Here is a 25,108-nt window from a genome sequence, read left to right on the forward strand (position 1 = left end):
CCTTTCCTCCCCCATTTCTGATTAAGAGTCCAGACCGGAAAGGTCAGCTTTCCTGCTCCTCTGATGCTGCTTGGCCTGCTGTGTTCATCCAGCTCTGCACCCGAAACGTCTGAAAACTAACCTTCCAGCTCACCGAGCAAACTCACATCCAGTTCCTACTATCTCAGGCTCATGGAATGTTAGCTTTCCAAAAAAAAACATTTTTCTTCCAAATGACCTGGAAAAAATCCTATTCAGACCACATTTCAATTAATGTGTTCATGCGTCCAGGATACTAGAGAAGTCTTATTTTGGCCTTGGTGAGAGTAAAGATTGACCAGGATCGCATGGGGGTTAAGGAAATTAGGCAGGATTACACAAACAGGGCCGGTACTCCCGGGAATATGTGTGAATGAATATTTTGATTGAGGAATTCTGTGCAAAGGGAATGTTTAAACTGTAAGCCAGGCCATTCAGGGAAACGCCAAGGATCAATGCCTGTCTCCTGCAAAAGAAAAACGCAATAGGCGCCAGTTCAATGAATAATTTCGAGCCTGAGATGGCAGATTTTTGCTAGCAAAGAGCAAGAAGGGATTTAAGAGGCGTCGGTGTACGCAATTAAGATATCATTAAGAAGGAACTGAACGGGGACACAGAGTTGGTGAAAGGCTACCGTGTTTCCCATTGAGACCTTTGCTCAGTAATGGTAGGTTTGGAGCACAGAAGTGCCATCATTAAGAAGTTTGGATTTTATACAGCACCTGATGGTGAAACGATCTCAAAGTGGCGATGCGCCTCCTTCATTCAGGTCAAGAGAGGAGAGTTGATCCAGACGGGACCAGTCAGTGCGAGTTGAGAGTGGGCTTGACAAAGCAGTCAGGGGAGACGTAACTATCTCACAGACATCAGAGGCGTGGATGTTTCCCAATTCTGTTAGATATAAATGACTGCTATCGGTCTGCCTGTGATAATGTGATTTACAAGAGCCTGGGCTCCATCACTGGCGATCCCTGCCCAACAGGGAGGGGGCCAGCAAGAAGCGGTGATTCTCCCGATGGTAACTCGCTGTTGGATGGGACAGAGGAGCTCCGCACAGCCCCGGCAAGGTCGGTCTGTCTTCGCCTCAATATTAACCACTGCATGGCCTGGTGTGGGAGGAGGAGTGCGGGGCGGTCAGGCTCCTGGACTGAGTACTCTCCGCCCCGGCTCGCTCGGTGCTCATTTCCAGGGAAATGTGTAGGAAACTGTGCTCCCAGGTTTCTGCCCAGCAGCGAAAGCACCGTCTCTTCACACTCGCTGTCACATCGGCTAATTGTAAAAAAAACCTCGCACTTCATTAAGATCTGTCTATATTTCGTCAGTGAATTGCAATTCATTCTGCTTTCGCGTCTTAATTCGCTGTGAAACAGATCGAGAAATTACCCTGTACTTCAGTAAGATTCCATGTCTAGTGAAACCAACCCGGTTTCAGTTCCTCTCTGATGAAGGGTCTAGGCCCGAAACGTCAGCTTTCCGGCTCCTCTGATGCTGCTTGGCCTGCTGTGTTCATCCATATTATTTCGGTTTAGTTCCCAGCCTCGTTATTGAATCTCACTGGTTTAACAGGGCTAAAGTCTACACCCATAGTTCAGTGCAGTTCTGAGGGAGTGCTGGACATGATCAAATGGGCAAGGTGTTCAAACTGGGACCGTCTTGGTGTATGGTATAAAAGATCCCATGACACTATTTTCCACAAAGAACAAGGATGTGCTTCACCGTGTCCTGGCCAAGAACTACCCCTTAGTAACAGTAACCAAGAAAAAAAATCACCCGATAACTATCTCCTTGACTGTGGGATCTTTCTGCCGACAATTGGTAGCTTTATATTGCAAGCGTTTAATCTTTCAGATGCATATAATTCGCTATAAAACGCTTGGAAACATCAGAGATCATGAAAGGACTTCTGAGACTTTTTTTTTCGTATGACAGCCCACAGTAGGCACATGTCCTGGGCATTATAAAACTAAAAGATAATCAAGAAAAACATTTTGAAACAGCGGGTGCTCCTAACTATGGTCTCAAAAAGTTACGCTTTGTAAATCAGAAGTGTTAGGGCACATCCTTAAACAGCGAACTAGGCATAATATTTAAAATCAAGTGATCTTCCGTCCCCAACAGCTAAAAAGTAAGACCTGGGGAGAGAAGCTCCTCTTCTGTGTAAGTACTCAGTTCTGTCCGTTATTAGGACCCAAGGATGTATTGCTAGGAGCTATTGCTGGCGTAGATATATATACAATAGCAGCAGTTACAGGAAAGCTACATTTTATGAACATTAAAATGGTAACATATACAGTTTGCCCTCTGTGTATATTTGCCCATGAAGAATTACTTAGATATTTTTAGATTGGACAAGAGGATATTAGTTGTGGTAGAAAGCAAATCACTGAAATAAGTCACTGTAGCATTTCATATTAAAGTTACAAGCTACAAGCAGTGTTAGGGGTGCCATTATCTTGCAATTGCAATTACAACATGATCGGCAGGATTTTAAATAATAAAGTAGCAAAACCCAAATGTTGTGCTACCGTCATCAGAAAAATATATTGCACTCGTCTGAGTTTACACTGTGGCACAATTTCACCACAGCCTAGAATTTAGCCATTTTGATCAATTCGTTCATTAATGACACTCATCTGGAACAGGTGGGATTTGAATATGGGACTCCAACCACTGTGCATATGAGCCCCCATAAAGCTGGAAGAATTGTAGACAATACAGCAACAGTTTTAAATATAGATCATCTGGGAACTGTTAAACTAAGTCTAAATGGCAGCACTCTAGCCTCTGAATCATGAAGCTTGTAGGTTCAAGTCCCATTTTAGAAATTCAAGCATATAATCCAGGTTAACCTTTCAGTATAATATTGAAGGAATGTGCACTTTCAGTAATGTTTCCTGTTGGCTGAAATGTTAAAATAGCATCCCACCCTCCATCCCCTCCTTCCAGTGTGACCTTGCAGAAGGACACAAAAGATTCCATGGAGCTATTTCACAAAAGAGTAGGAAAATTTTCCCCTAAGTCCTGGCTAATATTTATCCTTCAGCCAACATCACTCAAACAGATTATATGGTCATTATCTCATTGCTGTTTGTGGGACCTTGCCATATGCAAATTGGCTGCTGTGTTTCCTTTCTTTAAACAAACTACTCTTCAAAAATAATTCATCCAGCGGTAAAGCACTCCAGCACATCCCAAGGTTGTGAAGGCACTATATAAATGCCAATCTTTCCTTCTTAAATCAATATTCGTATGTGTGCTCTCCTCATGCCAATGGTTAGCCAGGAATCAATCTCTTGAAGTTGTATGTGCATGCCTGCTTTACTAATAGAGCTTGCTGTGACCAGGACTTGCATTACTTACCACTTGGTTCTGCTAAATGCACATTGCAATTGACAAATACTAAAGAGAATTGTTGCTTTCACACTGTCTGTTTCCTTTGTATAACTCTGAAATGACATGGGTTTAACGGTGCTAATTAATACATACTGTGTGTGTTAGCTGCAGTGCAGCATGCTGTAGCTCTGAAATTCAATAATGAATATGTTTTCATCAGGACTAAATAAACATTGATCTAAGGATTGTTGATTTTTATTCAGTCTAAGAGCAGGGGAATGAAGTTAACTTGATAACAAACGCTTGGGCAATTTTTAAAAAATCCTTCACCCTCATGAGTTCCTTTATGTTTAATTAGAATCATCCATTTGGCTGCTTCTGTCGCTCCCCAACCACATCCCCAAGCCCTAGACCTTGCCCAGGCCCATTAAGATAAACATACCTTTGTTCTTCTCCCTTTCCAATCTTGAACCCCACTTTATTAACTATTCTAATGCAGTCCCTGCCACTGTCATAACTCTGCACCCTCTGTAAACCAGTGCTCATCCAATGTTCTTTCGTTAGATACCTTCTTACACCAAGTTCTACTCACTTAAGTCCATAAAACATAGGAGCAGAAATTAGGCCATTCAGCCCATCAAGTCTGCTCAGCCGTACAATCATGGCTGATAAGTTGCTCAACCCCATTCTCCTGCTTTCCCCCGTAACCCTTGATCCCCTTGATAATCAAGAACGTATCTATCTCAGCCTTGAATGTACTCAATGACCTTCTGTGTCAGTGAATTCCATAGATTCACCACTCTCTGGCTGAAGAAGTTTCTCCTTATCTCCGTAGTAAAAGGTCTTCCCTTTACTCGAAGGCTGTGCCCTCAGTTCCTAGACTCTCCTACCAATGGAAGCATCTTCCCAACATCACTTTGTCCAGGCCATTCACTTTCGCTCTTGTGCTTGCTGACTTATCTTAGCATTCAGTTGAGCAATACTGTGATATTAAAATTCTCAACATTTGCTTCCGCATTTCTGTAATGTCCTGCTGCCTCATCAACCTCTGCAATGTCAGCACTTCTCCAATTCTGCCTTCTTGAGATTCCCTGATTTTCTTCAAGCCACTGTTTGCCAGGACTCTTAGCTCTGAAATTCCTTCAGTAAACCTCACTGCCTCTCTACATCTCTCATCTCCATTAAGCTGCTCCAAAAAATCTACTTCTTAGGAGGATTTTGCTCCTCTTATCCAACATGTTTTTGCATAAAATATTGTCTTAACCGAGCATGTGAAATGCATGTTTATTACTGTAAAAGGTTCTATGTAAATATAAATTGTTGCTGTTACTTCCATTCCTTATTTCATCTATAAAACTTAACTTATTCCTACATATCCTTGCCAATCAGTTTCCCTTTTAAACCCTTACTTTAGTTGATATTGTGAATTCTCTCTCCTTGAGCACTAAACCAACTCCCCTCAAAACTTCATCAATCTTGTCAAAGAATGAACATACTGTCTGATTCTCATTTCTCTGTACTTGCTGTCTGTTCGCTACATTCAATCTGCCACCCCTGTCCTTAAACATGTCGTCATTTCCCAGAACCACTCCATTCCTCCTGAAACTTTTCACTTAGAATCTGTGCGATCTGGATTCCATCCATTGTTCAGAGTTTATTATTATTTCTAACAAAGTGAATAACCATGGTGTCTTATTTCTTCTCGATATTTCTACTGACTTCAAAAAGTCATCATGCTATCCTACTGCAACATTTATGCTGTGTTGTGATAAAAATGATAAATCATTTTATGTAATTCAGGTCAGAACTATTATATAAATTCTTTCCCACTGCTGTACTGAGAATACCCTTGGTTCTCTCATCTTTATATTACTCTTTTGTGATATTATCTCATGAATCAGCACTGTTTCTGCCCTTACAAACAGTCCACTGACATTGCACTATTTTATATATTTTAATGTTTTACTACTTTACCAGTTTCAGTGTAAACTGTTATCTCACCAATGAGTTTATTCCTTTCCTGGCCACTTTCTGAAACTGAACAAGACTTTTCACAAATAAGAAGATGTAGATCTGGATGAACACAGCAGGCCAAGCAGCATCAGAGGAGCAGGAAAGCTGACGTTTCGGGCCTGGACCCTTCTTCAGAAAATTGCATTTTATGAAAGTTTTCATTTTCTGAAGAAGGGTCTAGGTCTGAAACATCAGCCTTCCTGCTCCTCTAGTGCTGCTTGGCCTGCTGTGTTCATCCAGCTCTATACATTCTCCAGCATCTGCAGTTCCTACTATCACTGAGACTTTTCACAGCCAAGTTCCACATCTGTCATATTTCATTTCATAGAACTGTTAACAAATAGATAGCTGAAGTAGCAAAAGGAATAATGTAGGAAACTTTATTATCATCAATTGTAAGAAATAGTTGTTAACTCTGCTTTCAAAATGTTCACTCTCGAAAGAAATAGATCTTTAACAGAAATAATGGTAGATAAAGAATAACCTTCAAATCATGTCAAAACTAATAGCAAACGTTCTTCTTCTTTACAGCTTGTTACAATTTTCGTTATATTTTCCTGCATACTTTAAGAGATAATAGAACTGCACAGGCTTTGAGGACCAGAGCACTAATTACCAATAAATTCTGGCAGACGTATTTTTATTTATTATGTCCTCACTTTGTATGAATACTTTTTCAGGCAACAGAAAGAGACAAAGTCTTCTTTTGACTTGTTATGGATAGGCAGTTACCCCCAACATCCACTCAGGGAATTTTCATGAGAAAACAACACTGTCTGTAGCTGCAAGAATTTTCTGAAACTCCCTTATCCTGAGCATTCTGTTGTACATTTCCAGTAGGTTATTGTTTTAATTGATTTCCTTTGATTTGGATGGACTGCATGTTTGACTCCACTTATTTTTCCTTGCATTAATGAAGAATGCAATAATATCAAGTGATTTTTTTTCAGGAAAGTCAGCAAAGTTTAGTAAACTTTTGATGGTTTCAAATATACAAGATGATACAGTAACCTCCATTTGTAATTGGAATAGGTAAATGAAATCAGTCATGTCCAAAATAAGAGGTTAATCATTACCAAAGTGTTCCTGTTTGGTAGAGTTGTACCTCCTTCACAGTTAGGAAGATATTCTGTTTTTAATCTTGATTTGTTTTGCATGTAAATCTTTAATTTTTTTCAGAACTATTGAATGAAAGGTCATGCATTCACAGATTACCTTTACTCCGTCCTCAGGACGTACCAAAATACCTCATTACATTACTTTCCAAGCAGAAGATTGGCCAGTTAATTGTACTGGTGATGTTGGTTGAGGAATAAATATTGACCCCAGTATCAGGAAACTCCTGTTTCATCAAGAAAGTTTTACAGGATCTCTTGATTAGGGAATTTAGGACATGAGGACACTGTCTCAGAATAAGGGATTGACCTTTTAGGACTGAAATGATATGATATTCAGTTACTCAAAGGGTTATATCTCTTCGAATTCTTCACTATTGATGCACCATAATAGAATATACTTAAGGCTGTGACAGAACTCTGGTCTCTCCATGACTCAAGGCATTTAGAGAGCAGGTAGGAAAATGGAGTTGAAACCATGATCAGACTTGATCGCATTGAATGTTTGAAGCAGGTTCAATGGACCAAACTCGTTACTTCTGTGATAACAAGGTGTAGAGCTGGATGAACACAGCATGCCAAGCAGCTTCACATCCTATGATGCTGCTTGGCCTGCTGTGTTCAACCAGCTCTACACCTTTTATCCCAGAATCTCCAGCATCTGCAGTTCCTGCTATCTCTGTTTACTTCTGTTCCTGTTTCTGGTTGTCCTTCCGTTTATATTCATTTAAATGTTGAGATCTGGTTTTGGTTTAAAATCTGATTCTAAAAATTGTAATTCTGCAATGCTCCGCAATACTGCACTACACCTGTTCATTCACAAAAAATGTAACTGATTTTTAAAATTGATAGCCTAAAACAAAACTGGATGAATGTGGCCACTTGGAATCTGAAATTAAAATTGATTAGATGATCATAAATCAGTATCCAACATTTTTCTCTCTGTTTCTCTCTCCTTTCATTCTGCATGGCTACTAAGTATTTCCAGCTTTTTATATGTTTGTTATTCAATAATTCTTTTCTGTGGTGTCCACACTATATTTTAGAGGCAAAATGATAAAGATTAGACCTCATGCATGCTAAAATAAAACGCTGCAATATTTATTTAAATTCACAGATTTGGTCATTTCACGCTGAAGAAGAACATTTAAATCTTGAGGACTTGATAATGCGTACTGTTCCAGCATTGGAGAGAATAGAGGGAGACAGAAGCTCTTATAAAACGGGATTCTTTCTACTTGTATTCGGAGTTTCCTTTCTATCCGCTGGAGTTATTATTGCTACCTTTGGGTTCCAGTCATGTGATCGTAATGGTGGCAGCTGCAATGTTATTCTAAAGGCAACCGGACCAAGTTTGTGTGGCATTGCATTGGTATTCTTACTGCTTTCGAGATCCAAGTCTCTGGTGAATTTGAGGCAGCTGGCCCACTCAGCAGATCAAAGGTGCTTTCTTTCATGCAGTGAGCAGGACACTTTTGCCCGTTTCCTTATCTTTGGCATCCTGTTTTGTTTTAGTGGAGTGCTGTTAACTATGATCGGAGTTTGGGCAATCACCTGCCCTGGCACCAAAGAAGGTGAAGGATTCAATTTAACGAGTAAAACTAATGGAAATGAGAAATGTAAACTACTCTTCTTGCAAATTATGGGCCCAGTGGTAACATTTATTGGTATTTGCTTCTTGCTAATTGCCCATGTCAGAAAGAAGGTAACATTAAATCCAGAGGAGGAATGCCCATCCAGAAGTAATCAACAACCACATAGGTCAGGACCATGCCAAATTGCAATAGGTAAGTGAAACAATTAAAACTGATGTTTACCTGTGAGTTATACACCATTGCTCCTTCCAAAAGTAAATAATTAAAATGCAGTCAATAATGAAAATAACTTGTGTTTCTACATTATTATGTACTTTCCAAATCATTTTGCAGCCAATGACTATCTTTAGAATATAGTTACCATTTTAATACAGGGATATATTTGCAATAGTGATAGTAAGAACTGTGGATGCTGGAGTCAGAGATAACACAGTGTGGAGCTGGAGGAACACAGCAGATCAGGCAGCATCAGAGGAGCAGGAAAGTTGATGTTTCAGGCCAGGATCCTTCTTAATTTCTGAAGAGGGGTCCTGACCCGAAACATCAACTTTCCTGCTCCTCTGATGCTGCATGACCTGCTGCGCTCCTCCAGATCCACACTGTGTTATCTCTATATATTTGCAATAGGCCTTCTCTCCCACAATGATAACATTGCAAGTAACAGAGTAGGGACAAGAACTGTGTATCCTATCTTTAGCTCTGTCTAATTCCTCATCCACAATGGACACAAGTTTGTTGAGTTAAAATGCTTCATAGGAAGTAGAAACAGGAGTACACCAGGTGTTTGATAAGGTATCAGACAGTAGGCTACTGAATAAAATAAGACCCCATGATCTTAGAAGTGGTATTTTGGCATGGATAGAGCATTGGCTAACTAATAAAAGACCCAAAGTTTGAATAACAGGGGACATTTTCAGACTGGTGACTTGTAACTGGTGGTGTGCCACAGAGAGCAGTATTGGAGTCATAATTATTTACAATATATATTCATGACGTGGATGAGGAAAGTGAATGCACAATAGCCAAGTATGTGATGACACAAAAAGAAGTGGGAAGAGTGGTATGATGACAGAGAGAGTCTGTAGAGAGGTGTGGACAAGTTATGTGAGCAGGCACAAACTTAGCAGAAGAAATGTAAGATGGGAAATGTAAAGCTATGCATTTGGCAGGAAGAAAAGTGGAGCTGAGTATTACTTAAATGGAAAAAGACTACAGAAAGCTGTATGACAGAGAGATTTGGGAGTCCTGTCTATGAATCATGAAAAGACTGTAGCCACATTCAGTGGGTAATACAGACAGGAAATGGAATGTTGGCTTTAATTTCAAAGGGAATGGAATACAAAAGGAAGGTGGCTTTGCTAAAAATATACAAGGCACTTGTAAGACCGCAGCTGTGAACAGTTTTACATCCTTTGCCTAAGGCCAGATATACTGATATTGGAGGCAATCTGCAGAAGATTCACAAAGTTGATACCATGTATAGAGGGTTTGTGTCATGAGGACAGCTTGAGTGGATTGGGTCTGTACCTGTTAGAATACAGATCTTACAGAAACAGGTAAGACTCTGAGGGAATTTGACAGGATAGGTGCAAAAACGCTGTTTCCTCTTGAGGGAGAGCCTAGGAACAGAGGCATCATCACAGAATAAGGAGTCACATATTTAAGACAGAGATGAGGAGGAATTTCTTCTCTCAGAAAGTTATGAATCTTTAGAATTATTTTACCGCAGAGGGTTGTTGAGGCTGGGTCGTTAGGTATATTCAAGACTGAGAAAACAGACTTTTAATCAACAAGGCAATCAAGGAAAAGGCAGAAAAGTGAATGATCGAGAAGACTCAGTGGGCTGAATGGCCTACTTCTGCTGCTACACCTTTTAGCCTTAGGCCATTCAGGCTATTGAGCCTATTCTGCCATTCAAACAGATCATGGCTAATTATTTTGATGCCATTTTCTCCCACTGACCTCATATCTCGTCAAGCCATTAACCTCCAGAAATGTGGCAATTACTGTTTTGAACATGCTCAATGATTGATTATCTCCAGCCCTCTGAGGCAGAGAATCCCAAAGACTCATCACCCTTTATGTGAAGAAATACCTCCTCATCCCATTCATAAATGGACCATGCCTTATCTGGGGCAGTGTCCACTGGTTTTAGACTCACTTAGCAGAGGAAACACCCTATTCTTGTCTTCCCTGTCATGTTCCGTGAGAAGTTTCTAAGTTTTAATGAAGTCACCCTGCATTCTTTGACATGCTGGAGAATATATACCTAGTTTCCTCAAACTGTCCTCACAAGATAATCCCATCATTGCTGGGATAAATCTGGTAATCCTCTATTTTCTTCTAAGGCAATTGCATCCTTCATCAGATTGGGAAAACAAAACTAGACACAATTCTCCAGGGCTGCTCTCACCAAGATTCTATACAATTGCAGCAAGCTATCTTCACTCCTATACTCAAATCTTCTTGCAATGAAGATTAATGTATCTTTTACCTTCCAAGGTGCTTGCTGCATCTGTATGCTAGCTTTTAGTAACTCATGAATAATGACATCCACGTTCCTTTGGACATCAAAGCTGCTCAAACACACATTACCTAAGAAATACTCTGCGTTTCTATTTTTCTCCCAAACTGAGTGGCCTAATACTTGATCTCATTATCTTCTATCCACTTATTCTTGCTCGCTCCCTTAGCCTGTTCAAATTTCTTGAAGTCAGCCTGGATCTTCCTTACAGTTTATATTCCAATCCAATTCGGTGTCGTCATAAATTTTGAAATATATAATTGCTGCCCACTTGGAGCTAGCACTGATCTTTGTGGTGACCCACTAATAGCAGCTCACAGTTGAGAAAATGATCTGTTTATTCTTCATCTCTGCTTCCTGTCTCTTAACCAATTAATGATTATTTCTGTACATTCCTTTCAATCCCATGAACTCTTATTGTATTTACTAACCTCCTGAATGAGAAGTTATCAATAGCATTCTGAAAATCCAAACGCATCACAGCCACTGGTTCTCCTTTATCTATGCTATAAGCAGTATCCTTTAAAAATCTGTAACAGTTCTGTCAAACGTGATGTCCATTTCAAATGTCCATGTTGGTTCTGCTCATTATTTTCTAAGTACCCAGTTATCTCATGCTCCACAATAGATTCTAACATCTTTCCTACTGCTGAAAAAAGGCACATTTTGTTAAAGCTTTCCATCTGGCATTCCATAAGACAACGCAAGAAATGCCCATGTAAATGGGGAAAGTATAATTATGTGTATGAACGGAGAATGTTGATTGGTTGTCAAGTGGACTCTGATTGGTATTAGTATTGTCATAGGGAACTTGTCTGTTGAATGATAACCAGCAGGTAACTAGCTAACTATTTAAATTTCAAACCAGCAGGTCGGTCAGGGTATTTCCTGGAGAAATGAACCAGGGAATGGCTGTTACCTATTTTGCTGAGTGCAGGCAGGTGCAGTGTGTCTTTCTGTTGGCAAATAGTTGGGCTGAATGTTTTTGTCTGCACAGCCTCTGAAGTCTGTGTGTGGTAAAGACTTCTGGAATCAGAGAACAATGAGGTGAGTGGTATCAGCTCGCTGTTTGCTATGTGCATACCATCAGAGTGACACTGCAGCTGCAGGGAACATTGACTGTAAGCCTAACTGGTCATCTGAAATAGGTTAGCAGCATAATTAATAAAATGTGCAGCGGGATGGCACTTGCTCTGTATCCTGAGTGTGCAAAGGGTTATACTGACAACCTGCAAACTGTCTTCTCCGTAGTAACTATCAATTATAATCCACTTGCCAACCAATCAGTCCTCTTCTAACATACAGCAAAAACGTTATTCCCTTCACATTGATATTCCTTTGAATTAGCCTGATGAGTACAAAATGAAAAACTTTAACAAAATGTGTCTTTTAGTTTTAAAAGTAAAAGGCCTGTAATACTCTGTTTCTTTCTCCCTACCTCTTAGGAAGTGGAGTTACATTTGCTACTTTTCCAAGCTATAACAACCTGTCTAGAATCTGTATCATTTTGAAAAATAACCACCAATTGTTCGCTATCAATTTAGTCACCTACTTTCATTACTCTGGGGTGTAGCTCATGTGGCCCCGTTTATCAACCTTAAATCCAATTAGTTTTTCTAGTAACACCTCTTTATTAATTTGTTTTTCAGTTCCTCATTTTCACAAGCCCCTTGGTTCCCTAGTACTTCTAAAAGATTTTCATACCTTTCTCTTGGAATTCAGGTGCAAAGTAACTGTTAATCTTCTTCACCATTTATCTATCCTACGTTATAAGTACATCTGTCTCTGCCTGAAATGGGCCCACATTTTGTCTTGTATACATGAAGAAGCTTTTACAGCCAATCTTAGAGTGAACTTGAATTCAGATTCTTTTTACCCTTTCTTATCAGTTATTTTTAGTCTTCCTTTTCTAAATTGTTACCAATTCCAATACCTTTACAAACCAGAGATAATGGGAACTGTAGATACTGGAGAATCCAAGATAACAAAGTGTGGAGCTGGATGAACACAGCAGGCCAAGCAGCATCTCAGGAGCACAAAAGCTGACGTTTCGGGCCTAGACCCTTCATCAGAAAAGGGGGAGGGGGAGAGGGAACTGGAATAAATAGGGAGAGAGGGGGAGGCGGACCGAAGAGGGATAGAGGAGAAGATAGGTGGAGAGGAGTATGGGTGGGGAGGGGATAGGTCAGTCCAGGGAGGACGGACAGGTGAAGGGGGTGGGATGAGGTTAGTAGGTAGGAAATGGAGGTGCGGCTTGAGGTGGGAGGATGGGACAGGTGAGAGGAAGAACAGGTTGGGAGGCGGGGACGAGCTGGGCTGGTTTTGTGATGCATTGAGGGGAGGGGACGAACTGGGCTGGTTTTGGGATGCAGTGGGGGGAGGGGATGAGCTGGGCTGGTTTTGGGATGCAGTGGAGGAGGGAGAGATTTTGAAGCTTGTGAAGTCCACATTGATACCGTTGGGCTGCAGGGTTCCCAAGCGGAATATGAGTTGCTGTTCCTGCACCCTTCGGGTGGCATCATTGTGGCACTGCAGGAGGCCCATGATGGACATGGGAGGGGGAGTTAAAATGGTTCGCGACTGGGAGGTGCAGTTGTTTATTGTGAACTGAGCAGTGGTGTTCTGCAAAGTGGTCCCCAAACTCTCTGAAGAAGGGTCTAGGCCCGAAACGTCAGCTTTTGTGCTCCTGAGATGCTGCTTGGCCTGCTGTGTTCATCCAGCTTCACACTTTGTTACCTTTACAAACCACATCTTTTGACCTAATGAGATATTTAACTTATTTTTTGTTCACTGCAGTTGACCCACCTTTCCTGTTTGGTTTCTGTATCTTAGAAAAATATATATTTGTCATAGATCCTGTAAAACCTTTCAAATAGAAGCCATTGCATGCCAATTATGAACTATTTTAATGTATTTTCCCAATCCACCATGGCTAACTTGCCTCTCATATATACGTAATTTCGTTTAATAAGATTAGATTTCTGAGTGATCCATGTTACTTCAAACTTAATGTAAAACTCCATGATGTTATGGTCACTATTTCCTCATGGATTCTTTACAGCAAGGCTATTAATTAGCCTTTTCAGATTACCTACAACTATATCTTAAATGCTTTCAGTGCTAGTTGGCTCTTCAACCTACTATTTCCAGAAACCTATTCTCCAGGAATACATGAACTGTCACCTCTTCATTGCCTATAAATATGCCAAAACTACATCCTGTCTACAAAATATATGCATTGATAAGAATCTAGGAACTACTTTCTCCACCTAGATTAAGTGAAATGAAATTTGGACCCTTTTAATATTAGCAAAAGAATCTTTAATATTTTATGTAGGATTCTTTTCTCCCTCTTATAACTTGCATTAAATGAGTTGGGCATGGACCAACAATTTAATGAACAAGTTCTAACATACCTGGTTCCTAATTTCAATTCATTGATTTAGTTTTCAATATACATCAAGCATGGCACAAGAAAAAAAACAAATATAATGATTTTGCATGATTTTCAACTACTTAGTTTATGTCTTCTCCATTATGCTTTTTCGGGGTAAGCGTTTTAATTGCTAACTATATTAGGAAATAACAGCACTTTCTCTAGGGTGCAGTTTCACAATTTGAACCCAAGATAGACCAGTGGAGTGAATGTCAATATTAATGCCAAGATGAATAATGGACTGGATATTCAGCCTGACTATGACGTTTTGAGTGGAGGCACAAGCAGGCCCCACAGGATATAGCTAAAAGGAAGGTTAAAGCTCAAAGGAGCCTACAGCATGCAGACTGCAGCCATTCAAGAAGGCAGCTCACCACCACCTTCTCAAGGGCATCTATGGATGAGCACTAAAATGCTGGTCCAGCCAGCAATGCCCACATCCCACAAGTGAATAAAAATCATTCACCTCATCAGATAATGACCCCTTTTGCTGGAGGAGTTCAATGTATTTCCCACTATCATCTATTTGTCTTCCTCAAGATGTGTAGATCAGGTGTGTACAATGATAACAACTTGATGGGCAGGTTAACAGTTTATGGATATTTTTAACGTTATGAGTTTGTGACGGATTGAGGATTATATGGAGTTACAGGTAGGATACACAACATCTCTGCTACTTTCTACCACACTTCTGTGGGCAAGGGAGGCCCCTGATAAATATTTAGGCATATTACAGCTGTGACTCAAAAGTTCTTCATTGTTTGTGAAATACTTTGATGCATGCAAGTGCTACATGTCAATAGCATCTTCATCTGCCTAAAATATTTATGCTTCTCTTAAACATTCCAAGCTTCTTTGTATTTAACTACATGATGAAGTTAATATACAGTGCAGTGTAGAAAAATACAGTTAGACGCCACTTGAAACAGCAACAGTGTCACCGAGTGTTGGGGAGCTTGAAAAATACAGAACAATGCACAAACCAAAAAAACAGTGCTAAGATAACAAGGTGTAGAACTGGATGAACACAGCAGGCCAAGCAGCATCAGAGCAGCAGGAAAGCTGATGTTTAGGGCCTAGACCCCGATGAAAGGCCTAGGCCCGAAACATCGGCCTTCCTGCTCCTCTGATGCTGCTTGGCCTGCTGTGTTCATCCCGCTCTACGGCATGTTATCTCAGATTCTTCAGCATCTGCATGTCCTACTATCTCTCAAACAGTGCTTAAGGACATGACAACATTATGACATCCACATGCATTATTTATAAGGTAGGCAGTATCTGTTTGAAAGAAGTAGATACTAGATACAAGGCTTTATTATAGGGAAGATATATTTCACTTTTTAAAACATCCGCAGAATTCAGTGACTATCTTATATGTCCTTATCATTAATCCCAGATGATTTCTCGTTAACATAACAACAATGAACTTTTCTTAACAGTCCTGACTCACTGTTTCATTTGATGCTGGGGAAATAGGAAGAAACTTCAACATTGCCTTGTGAAAAGTTGAGCTATGAAAACTTGAAGTTTCCCACAAGCAAGCTGTTGTTTAGTAACATCATTCCCCACTCTTCAAAATCATGAGGAGTGGCCTGACACTGTGTCACCAAGACTGAAGCAATGCATTCACATTGCCTTTATCATCTCCACCTCTCACCGGTCTTACTGCCAAGCACCATTTCTTGCAGAGACATGCCTGATGCTCCATCAATTTATAATATTTGGTGCTGTTGCATGCAGGATGGGGCAGCATGGTGGCTCAGTGGTTAGCACTGTTGCCTCACAGTGCCAGGGTCCTGGGTTCAATTCCATGTCAGGTGACTGTATGGAGTTTGCACATTTTACCTGTGTTTGCTTGGGTTTCCTCCTGCAATCCAAAGATGTACAGGCTAGGTGGATTGGCCATGCTAAATTACCCATAGTGTTTAGAAATGAGTTATAGGGGAACCGGTCTGGGTGGGATGCTGTGAGGGTTGGTGTGGACACGTTGGGCTGGAAGGCCTGTTTCCACACTGTAGGGATTCTGTGAACTTTGAGTTTCCTCTTTACACAACTCCCTTCTTGGCCACCATTTTCACTCATATTATCAGCAGCTTTTTCTTTCTCAGGCACCACTCTTGACTCCTTCATAACCAATGTTATCATAGCTCTCAGCCTCAATAGATCTTCAGACTTTGCCAAACATTGTCCTGCCTCCTTTCCTAAGTCCATGTTTTTGTAAATGTCAAATTTCCTTTCCATTATTATGCAGCATTAAATGGACCAAACTTAAGTAGAGACTAATATCTTGAGTGATTTCAATCTTCTCAAGCTCTGACCAGAATTTAACCAAAAAATGCTCTTCCACACCTCCCCTCAATGGGACTGCTTGTTCCATTGCTACCTATCTGAATGCCACCAGCCGGCCACAAACCTCTACTAATGGCTTCTGCATTCGCTCTGCAATCTCCTTTAGCCTACTGGTTTCTCTTTTGCATTCTTGGGTATGTGTAACCCTGCCCGTGACACACTTCATTCTTAAGATGTTAGTCTTATATACAGTATCACGATCTCTTTCCTTTCACTATATCGTTGGTCACATCACTTTTTTGAGATCCATTCACAGGATGCGGGCATCACTAGCTGGGCCAATATTGATTGCCCATCACTAACCATTGTTGAGAAGGTTGTAGTGATCCACTTTCTTGAAATTTCTTGAACCCTACCGTGGTCCGCACAATGTGGGTACCCCCAAAATTGCTGTTAGGGAGGAATTTCCATGATTTTGATTTAGTGGCAGTGAAGGAGTGATAACATATTTCTATGTCAGATTGTATGTAGTTTGGAGGTAAAATTACGGGTTGTGGTGTTCCCATGTATTTGCTGCATTTGTCCTTCTAAGGGATAGAGGTTGTAGGTTTAGAAGGTGCTGTTCAAGCAGTCTTGGTGAGTTACTGCATTGCATTTTGTAAATGGTACACACTGCTGCCATGTGGATCAGTGATAGAGGGGTTAAATGCTTGTAGAAGTGGCTGATCTGAATTCCGCATGAAATTTCAAAAGAAAGCCGGATATATAGTTGAAGGTGATGAATTTAGAGCTCTATGGAGATAGAGCTGAAGAATGGGACTAGCTAGGTAGCTCTTTTGGCAGCTGGTACAGATACTTTGGGTCTAATGGTCTCCTTCTGTAGTGTAAAAATCTAATATTCTATGAATCTATATCTATTTTTGAACGTTAAAGATGACATATAAATGAAAGATGATGTTTTGTTTGAATTCGGATTCCGTACTGTTTGTTAACTAGTGTGTTATTTTCATTCAGACAATTCTGTGTTGGTCCTTCCACCACCACCACCTTATTTCCCTGAACCACCACCAATTGTAAATGATTACAATGGAATCTGTCAGCCTGTTCCCAGTGACAGTCCTCCCTCTTATTACAGTGTCATCTACTGCAGGTAAAGTAATCAGCCTCTTAATTTTATAATTGAAACTTGCAGATAGCGTCCCACCAGGCATTTTAGAAGTGTTGTCTGCACATCTTATTTAGCTAATCAGCAATCTCTTCTCATGATAGAATCACTCAAAAGATCAATGTACACTTTATGCTGTGTACACCCAATTTATTGGTCACCACTTACAATCTTGTGCTTCTGTTTCTGTGAGGCAGCCATTTTTGATCAAGTCTAAATTTATTGGGTGAACCTTCCGAACAAATCAGACTTATTTAATTTATTGCTATAGCCACCTTCACACATGACAAATCTTCTTAGGCTATAGATTTTAAACAGTTATGGACTGACAATCTCCATTGGATTGCTGCTTTTGCTCTCCCACTACAAGTGGGTCTTGCAAAGTTGGCCTTTTCAGAAATGCAGAGGGTACCTGATATTGGAGTCCGCTTCGTAGTACAAGTTTGTTGGGGAAAGTCAAGCCAAGGCTCCTTTTACAGCGCTACCTACCACCTCTGGCATGTCTTCATTCATGAACACATTGAGCTATTTCAGTGCGTTAACGAATATGAATAAGGTAAGCTGGTGGGGTGCCAGGGTAGTGGTCGATGATGAAGTTGGGTCAGGTGGGAGTCAAGGGTTTGGAGGGTCAAAAAATGGTCGAAAGGTTGGAGGATCAGCTAATAGCAGAGGGTTTGGGATGAGAGAAGGAGGAGTCGGGTGTGTGGACTGAAAGGAAGCGCAATCAGTCAGCCATCCAGGAGGTAGACATGGTTTTAATCTGCTTCATATTTGCTGGGTAAGTAAGTCAGATCTCTATCAAGTCTCCAACTCTGACTCAGAGTTTAAACTTCCCGGGCAATTCCCGTGGAATCAGCCCATCAGGACTTCCAAGGGGTTCTGACATGAATCTTTGGGGAATGTCTGGTTTGCAACTATCTGGAGATCGGAGGATCTGGGCCTATGTTTGTTCTTTCTAACTTCAAAACAACTTTTAATTGGAATTTTTTTTTTCAGGAGTGAAGAATAGTATGATGAAAATTAGAAACAATGCAGGACAGATCCTCAAGGTCACATTTCCTGTCAAGGCTTCTTTCTAAATTACAGTTTTCAAACTCTAATTCTAAACTTAGAAAACACTCGGGGAGACATGGAGCAAGATTGCTTGAAAGATATTTGTTTTCAAAAATTAATAGGTCACGACTGGACTCTGTTAGTTGGAGGAAGCAGAGTAAATCACTTATCACTTCAAATTGATTAAATATTTAACCCACCAATCAACTCCAGAGTCCAAAGCAGTATTCATTTCTTGCTGATTTAACTCCACCTGTCCTAAAGGTGTTGATTCCACAACAGGCATCCTATAAAGGGTGTCACTGTTTGATTTCACAGCACAGTCGGAGGCTGTTTAGCACTTCAGAAATGTGCCAGCTGGCTGCAAGAGCAAATCAGCCAGTCTCACTCCACTGATCTTGCTCAGCAGTTATGATTCTTTTCCTATGAGATAACTTTCCAGTTTCTTTTTGATAGCCACAACTGAGTCTGCCTTCTGCACACTCTCGAGCAGTGCCTTCCAGATTTTAACTCCCCGCTGTTTAACAAGTTTGTCTTCAAGTTACCTTTCCTCTATTTTTCTTAAGTCAGTGTCCTCTGGTTCTTGACCTTTCTATCAATGGGAGAAATTTCCTTTACCTATTCTCTTGAGACCCTTCACAGTTTTGAACAGTTCTATCAAAGCTCCTCTCAAACTTCTGCTGCCAAGTTTTAGTTGTGATGTTATTGATAGCACTCTCGCCTCTGAATCATTACGGTTCTGGAGTTAAGTCCTTCTGCAGGACTTTAACACTCAAAGCTGGGGCATAGTTTTTAAGAATGATGGAATTCCATCCAACCATAGACTGTATTCAACCAGCCCCTGCTTGCCATGCCCAAAGCAAAACATCTGCTAATTGATGTGATTGGCTAGCACTTGTTGAAATGTTGAGTGCAAGGATAGCTCACTATCACCCTACTCAAAGTAATCGTCAACCTCTAATATGGCTTGTTTAAATTTGCTGGAAGGTTCACACACAGGTACCATATTTTACAATTGGAATACGTCCAAACCTTGCAGCTTTTTTGAATATTCCAGAAGCATGGCAAGTCTGTAGTTCTCCATTGCTTTCTCCATGGCAATGTCTCAGCCAACTAGAGTTCACTAGCCAACAAATCCTTCTCTCATGTAGTACAAATTGTTGAGATAATTTGAAATTTGGCATTCTTCAGGGCAAGCGAAAGGTAGAACACCTCTGTTTTCAGCAATACTCTATTTATTTGCAAGTGTGTAATAGCATCACATATTTGTTCATTTATATTTTTTTCACAAGAATAGACTACCCCCTGAAGTGTTAATACCGTTATCTTTTCTGAACTCTTACTGAGTAGATTTTGTTCTTTGCCCAGTATTCAGAAATATTAAGTACTTAATCCTGCCTTTTGTTTGAACCAGGTCTCTGTTATTGTCACAGCAGCATATTCCCAAATATCTATTAATTATTGCAACTCACCAACCTTATTTGCCATGTTAATAGTGTTCAGATGTATGTACCATAACTGTTTGTGTGTGCACAGTAAACCCAATTAAACCCATTGCATCACCTTTTATTCTGATCCCGCCTATTTCTTACTCTCTCCCTTTCTATCTCTCCCCCAAATTTTGCAAACCTTGTTTGTTTTTTCTAATGCTACATATGATAAGTTATTATATATGTTTGAGCATTAATCAGCCATGGACTATGACAGGGTTTAAAAAGTCATAGAAATTTTGACATAAGTGAATTAGGCTTAAATTTTGGCCAATATGCTTTTGTTTATAAAGTTCAGTGAAACAAAATTTGTCCTTGATGGTCATATTTGTTGCTGATTTGAAATGGTCTTTGTATCTTCTAACATCATTCAGTTCCTAATTAATTAATTATCCCAGCTTTAAAACAAAAACATAGTAAAAGCATCCTAATGCAAGCGGCCTTTGTAACTTGTGGCAATCTCTTCTATTATTTGTGTTTGTACAATCTTAAGAATAGTCCAATTTCTAGCAGTTAACTGTGTGTAAATAATACCTTTCTTATATGTGATCACAACAAAGAATTATTTTGTCTATGGTTAAGATGTCCAAGCATCATTTTTGTTAAAGTGAGATTGTTTCTGCTTTCAAATATTGAATTTTGATTTTAACCTCTTGGCAGGACCCAGGCAGATGAGAGCTCTAATTCCAACGTGATGGATGTTAGATTGATTCTTACGAGGTTTCCAGCACATTGGCTGATATATCTCATATCTGCTGCTTTCGATCAAAGTTATCAACAATGGATTAAGAAACCAAGACTTCAGATGAACAACCAACTATTTCACCCAACAGTCTTTTAGATAAATACATTCCATTTTTGTTTTCTTTTGTTTGGTACTTCTTGTAAAATTATATGTGGCTGTTCTTAGCACGTTAATGACCAAAGAAAGGCTATTTTACTCACCAAAGGGATGCTAGGGAGTGAGGAGTGTTCGACAAATAAGTCACCCACTTTGCTTCTACTTTCCCGATTCTCTTTTAACGATGTCTTTCTCAAGAAGATGTGACTTTTCTTCTATAAAATTCAAAGCTAACTTAGCTTCAGTAATTGTTTGTGACAGTATAAAATCCACATTTTAATTACTCTGCCATTAAGTTTCTTTAATTATCTTGCTAATTGTCTTGTGTTTGTATTACCATCTCACTGACCAATTGAAACAATTGATACTATTTACCCCACCATAACTTACCATAATCATGGAAGACATCAGTCAAGCCATTCCATTAACTACTCAAAACTCGTAAAAACCCTACACTGTCAAGATTCATCTGCATAGCTGAAAAATTAAAGGACATGAGGAACAAGCAGTAAAGTGAGATTAGACAAGGTGGATAATAAAGAGAAATTTCTTGTGGTGTTTTGTGGCTGATATAATTTTTTCAGCATTATAAATTTCTACACTCCTAATCTCTGTGCTGCCCTTCACAACATCATGCAAAAGCACACTGTTAGTTTTCACATGTATGCTAATGACATCCAGCTTTACCTCACTAGCATCTCTCAGCTCCTCCACAGTGACTAAATTACTAGACTGCTTGCCTAACACGTATTACTAGATTAGCAGAGATTTCCCCCAAATAAATGTTGGCAAGCCTGAAGCTGTTGTTTTTGGTTCCTGCTCCAAACTCACTGGTTACTGATTTCATTCCTGTCCATGGCAACAATCTGAGAACAAACCAGATTACCCACAATTTTAGCTCACCTTTGACTTCATATTCACACCATCATTAAGATGGTCTATTTCTATCTCTTAATTTTGCTTCAATTTGCCCCAGCCTCAGCTCATCTACTGAAATCCTCATTCATGCCTTGGTTATCTTTAGACTTGATTAATCAGTGCACTCCTAGTTGATCTCCAATATTCTGCCCACTGTAAACTAGAGATCACACAAATGCCTGCTGCCTGTGTCTTAATTTGTTTTAAATCCCCTAACCCTACCATGTCCTCTGAAAAGGCTTAGTAACTGACAGGAAGCAATGTTAACAATGAGCCATTTCTGATGTCATAATCAGAACTGTGCACCGCTTCTTTCTATCTGTTAACTTTTTCCCACGTGATTATAATTAAATGTTTAGGTGTCAGTGATGTGCATGCAGAACACATTCAATTTAGCAACTGGGGAAGGTTTTCATTGGTGAACTGGCAACACTGTAATGAGAGGCAGCCTGGAGGGTCTATGGCCAAACAAGGAAGCTGTGCATCTCAGCCACAACTTACCCAGGCAACTTAATTGCGCTTAACTGAAGACTTCAGAATGCAAAGGTGGCAAGGAGCTTTTTTCAATATTAGAATTCACTTATAAATATTTCACTTTAGTTTCATTTTCTTCATATGTTCATCATCATTATTTGTTTGGATTGGTCTAGAGAGCTACGTGTCTCATAGTTGGCATACATTGATGGTTGCAAGGGAGATTAGGGATACTTCCTTTATTGTGGAATAAATGACGATGTGTTCTTAAGTTCACTGATTATTGAATGTTCATATGAGTGTCCAGTATGATGCTTACCACATTACAGAACAGCTAACCTTGGAATCTCAGCTGCCTTCCTCTGCATTGAAAAGGACAATCTCAGAGATTCTAAGTGGGAGTGATTGAAATGCTCCTGGTGAACCTAAACCACTGTGCCAGCCAACACCAGGAGAGTGGCACAGGTTTGGACAGTACTGATATTGCCCTTTAGGTGCCATGCTTTCTTGCAGAGACTGACTGCCCACGACCCTTCCTCCGTACCACGCCCAGGATGTCAGGCCCTTCCCACTTCACTCTTCCATGCTTCCCTCTGAACTCCCTTCTGTTCTCCCATAGATCTTTCCTCTAATTTGCCATGTCACTGAGCCCACTCTAGTTTACGCCTTATCACTGACTCAGCCTTGTTGCAGGCCTTAATGTAAGAGTCCATTCTCCTGCTTCCCCCTCTTGAAGTGTAGATGTAAACAAGGAAAAACATTGATCTTACACTCACTGTATAAAGCTGATGGATGCATGCCACCTTTAAATGATTGTGAACTGGATACTACTGACTTTATCTTGATGGCCAGATCTTATTGAAAACTATTTAATGAAGCTAAGTATTCATGGTAAAGTTGTCTTACAAGTATGAACTTGCTCCTGGATATTGCTCAACCTGCTGCTGACTTTATCACTGCTTCTCTACCAATCACGTGGGAATCAACATTTCTCAACGTTCATGTTTCCTGCTCTTGATGGCTCCATGAACACCTCCACTAGAGAGCTGGGACAAATATGTCACTTTCAGGATGGCATAGTCTAATTTGTGCAGTATCACAGGGGTCAACTATGTACAATCTATAATGACTTGGAGGAAGGGACTGATCGTATTGTGCACAAATGCAAAGAAAAGTACAAAAATAAGCTATGAGGAGAACAGAGATATTGGAAAAGAATATGGGCACGTTAAATGCCTGGGCAACAGTTTGGCATATGGAAGTATAGTGTGGAAGAACTGTGCAGTTGTCCACTTTGGTAGGAAGAAGAAAAAAGCAGAATATTTGTACAAGAGATATTAAGGAATGCTGCCATACAGAGGGATCTGGATGTCCACAAGCATGAATCACAAAAATGTTAGATGCAAGTACAACAGGTTATTAGGAAGACATACAGAAAGTCAGCCTTAATTTCAAAGAGGGATGAAATATAAAAATAGAGATATCTTACTGCTATTATATTATTGCTGAGACCAGATGTGGAGTATGGAGCACAGCTTTGATCAGTTTTAATCAGAGACAAGCTTGCACTGGAAGCAGTTTAAAGAAGATTCTCTAGGCTGATTCATGAGATGAGTCTTACAGGAAAGGTTAAGGAGGCATGACCATTCTCAGATAATAAAGTGTGGAGCTGGATGAAGACAGCAGGCCAAGCAGCATCTCAGGAGCACAAAAGCTGCCGTTTCGGGCCTAGACCCTTCATCAGAGGGTCTAGGCCCGAAACGTCAGCTTTTGTGCTCCTGAGGTGCTGCTTGGCCTGCTGTCTTCATCCAGCTCCACACTTTGTTATCTTGGATTCTCCAGCATCTGCAATTCCCATTATCTATGACCATTCTCATTGGAGTTTAGGAGAATGAGGTGTGATCTTATTGAAGTATATAAGATTCTGAGGGCACAAGACAGGGTAGATGCCAAGTGAATGCTTCCTCAAGTGTTAATCTAGAATGAGAGGACACAGTTTAAAAGGCAGGGGTTTCCTATTTAAGGTCCTGGAATTCTCTCCTTAATGGTATGGTGGGTGTACCGAATGAACTGCAGCAGTTCAAGAACGCAGCTCACCATCACCCTCTTGAGGGTAACTAGGGATGGGCAAGGAATTCCAGCTGAGCCAGTGATACCTACATCCCATGAGTGAATTTAATAATAAATGGAGTTGAGGAGAATTTCTTCTCCCAAAGGGTTATGTTTTAGAATTCTCTTCCCCAATGAGCAGTGGAATCTGCGTCATTGAATATATTCAAAGCTGATTTAGACAAGGTGGTCAAAGGTAATCAGGGACTGGCAGGAGAGTGGATTTGAGCCCACATTCAGATTAACCATGAGTTTATTGAATGGTTTACTGCTGTTTCTATGTTCTTATGTTCTTTATTCCTGTGCTCATTGACCTACAATGGAGCATGGTCAAGCAGTGTTCATTTTAAAATTCTCTTCCTTGATTTCAAATCACTTCATAGCCTCAGCTTTGCCTCTGTCCATAATCTTTCTCCAGTCCCATAACCATCTGTAATATCTGTGCTCATCTAATTTAGCACCCCTGTACATCCTTAATTTTAATCACTCCTCTGTTAATGGCTATGCCTTTAGTGCCTAGACACCAAACTCTGCAACACCCTCCTTACATATCTTGATGTCTCTACCTTGCTTTCCTATCTTAAAACACTCCTCAAAACCCTGGACTTTGGCTAGCTCTTGGTCATCTAACTTACCATTACCTTATATATCGCGATATGATGTTTACATGATGCTGCTGAAAAGTTTTTTGAGATGTTTTATTGCATTAGGGGTGCTGTATCAATAAAAATTGTT

At 40.2% G+C, this 25,108-nt stretch overlaps 1 protein-coding gene across 3 annotated transcripts; it reads left to right on the forward strand.

Annotated features, from left to right (window-relative positions):
• The first annotated feature begins 610 nt into the window (after positions 1-610).
• Positions 611-23,942, forward strand: LOC125451312 (transmembrane protein 171-like). 3 transcript variants are annotated; one of them, XM_048528302.2, is made up of 4 exons: positions 611-1,085; positions 7,597-8,266; positions 17,338-17,473; positions 18,485-20,685. In XM_048528302.2, exons 2-4 carry the CDS (start codon positions 7,648-7,650, stop codon positions 18,495-18,497), a joined length of 768 nt encoding a protein of 255 aa, XP_048384259.1. In that variant the 5' UTR covers positions 611-1,085; positions 7,597-7,647; the 3' UTR covers positions 18,498-20,685. The 3 variants fall into 3 exon arrangements, with proteins under 3 accessions (XP_048384259.1, XP_048384257.1, XP_048384258.1); XM_048528300.2 differs by lacking the exon at positions 18,485-20,685 and adding an exon at positions 20,692-23,942 and having other exon boundaries at positions 614-1,085; XM_048528301.2 differs by lacking the exons at positions 611-1,085; positions 18,485-20,685 and adding exons at positions 6,729-6,935; positions 20,692-23,942.
• The last annotated feature ends 1,166 nt before the right edge of the window (positions 23,943-25,108 follow it).

This window comes from Stegostoma tigrinum, chromosome 3, assembly GCF_030684315.1.
Source record: "Stegostoma tigrinum isolate sSteTig4 chromosome 3, sSteTig4.hap1, whole genome shotgun sequence".
In the NCBI taxonomy this organism is placed as follows: Eukaryota; Metazoa; Chordata; class Chondrichthyes; order Orectolobiformes; family Stegostomatidae; genus Stegostoma; species Stegostoma tigrinum.

Coding starts and splice junctions, on each gene's coding strand:
- LOC125451312 (XM_048528300.2), top strand. CDS start 7,648: ATGCGTACTGTTCCAGCATTGGAGAGAATAGAGGGAGACAGAAGCTCT. Junction 8,267..17,337: donor ACCATGCCAAATTGCAATAG/GTAAGTGAAACA, acceptor ATTTTCATTCAG/ACAATTCTGTGTTGGTCCTT. Junction 17,474..20,691: donor TACAGTGTCATCTACTGCAG/GTAAAGTAATCA, acceptor ACCTCTTGGCAG/GACCCAGGCAGATGAGAGCT.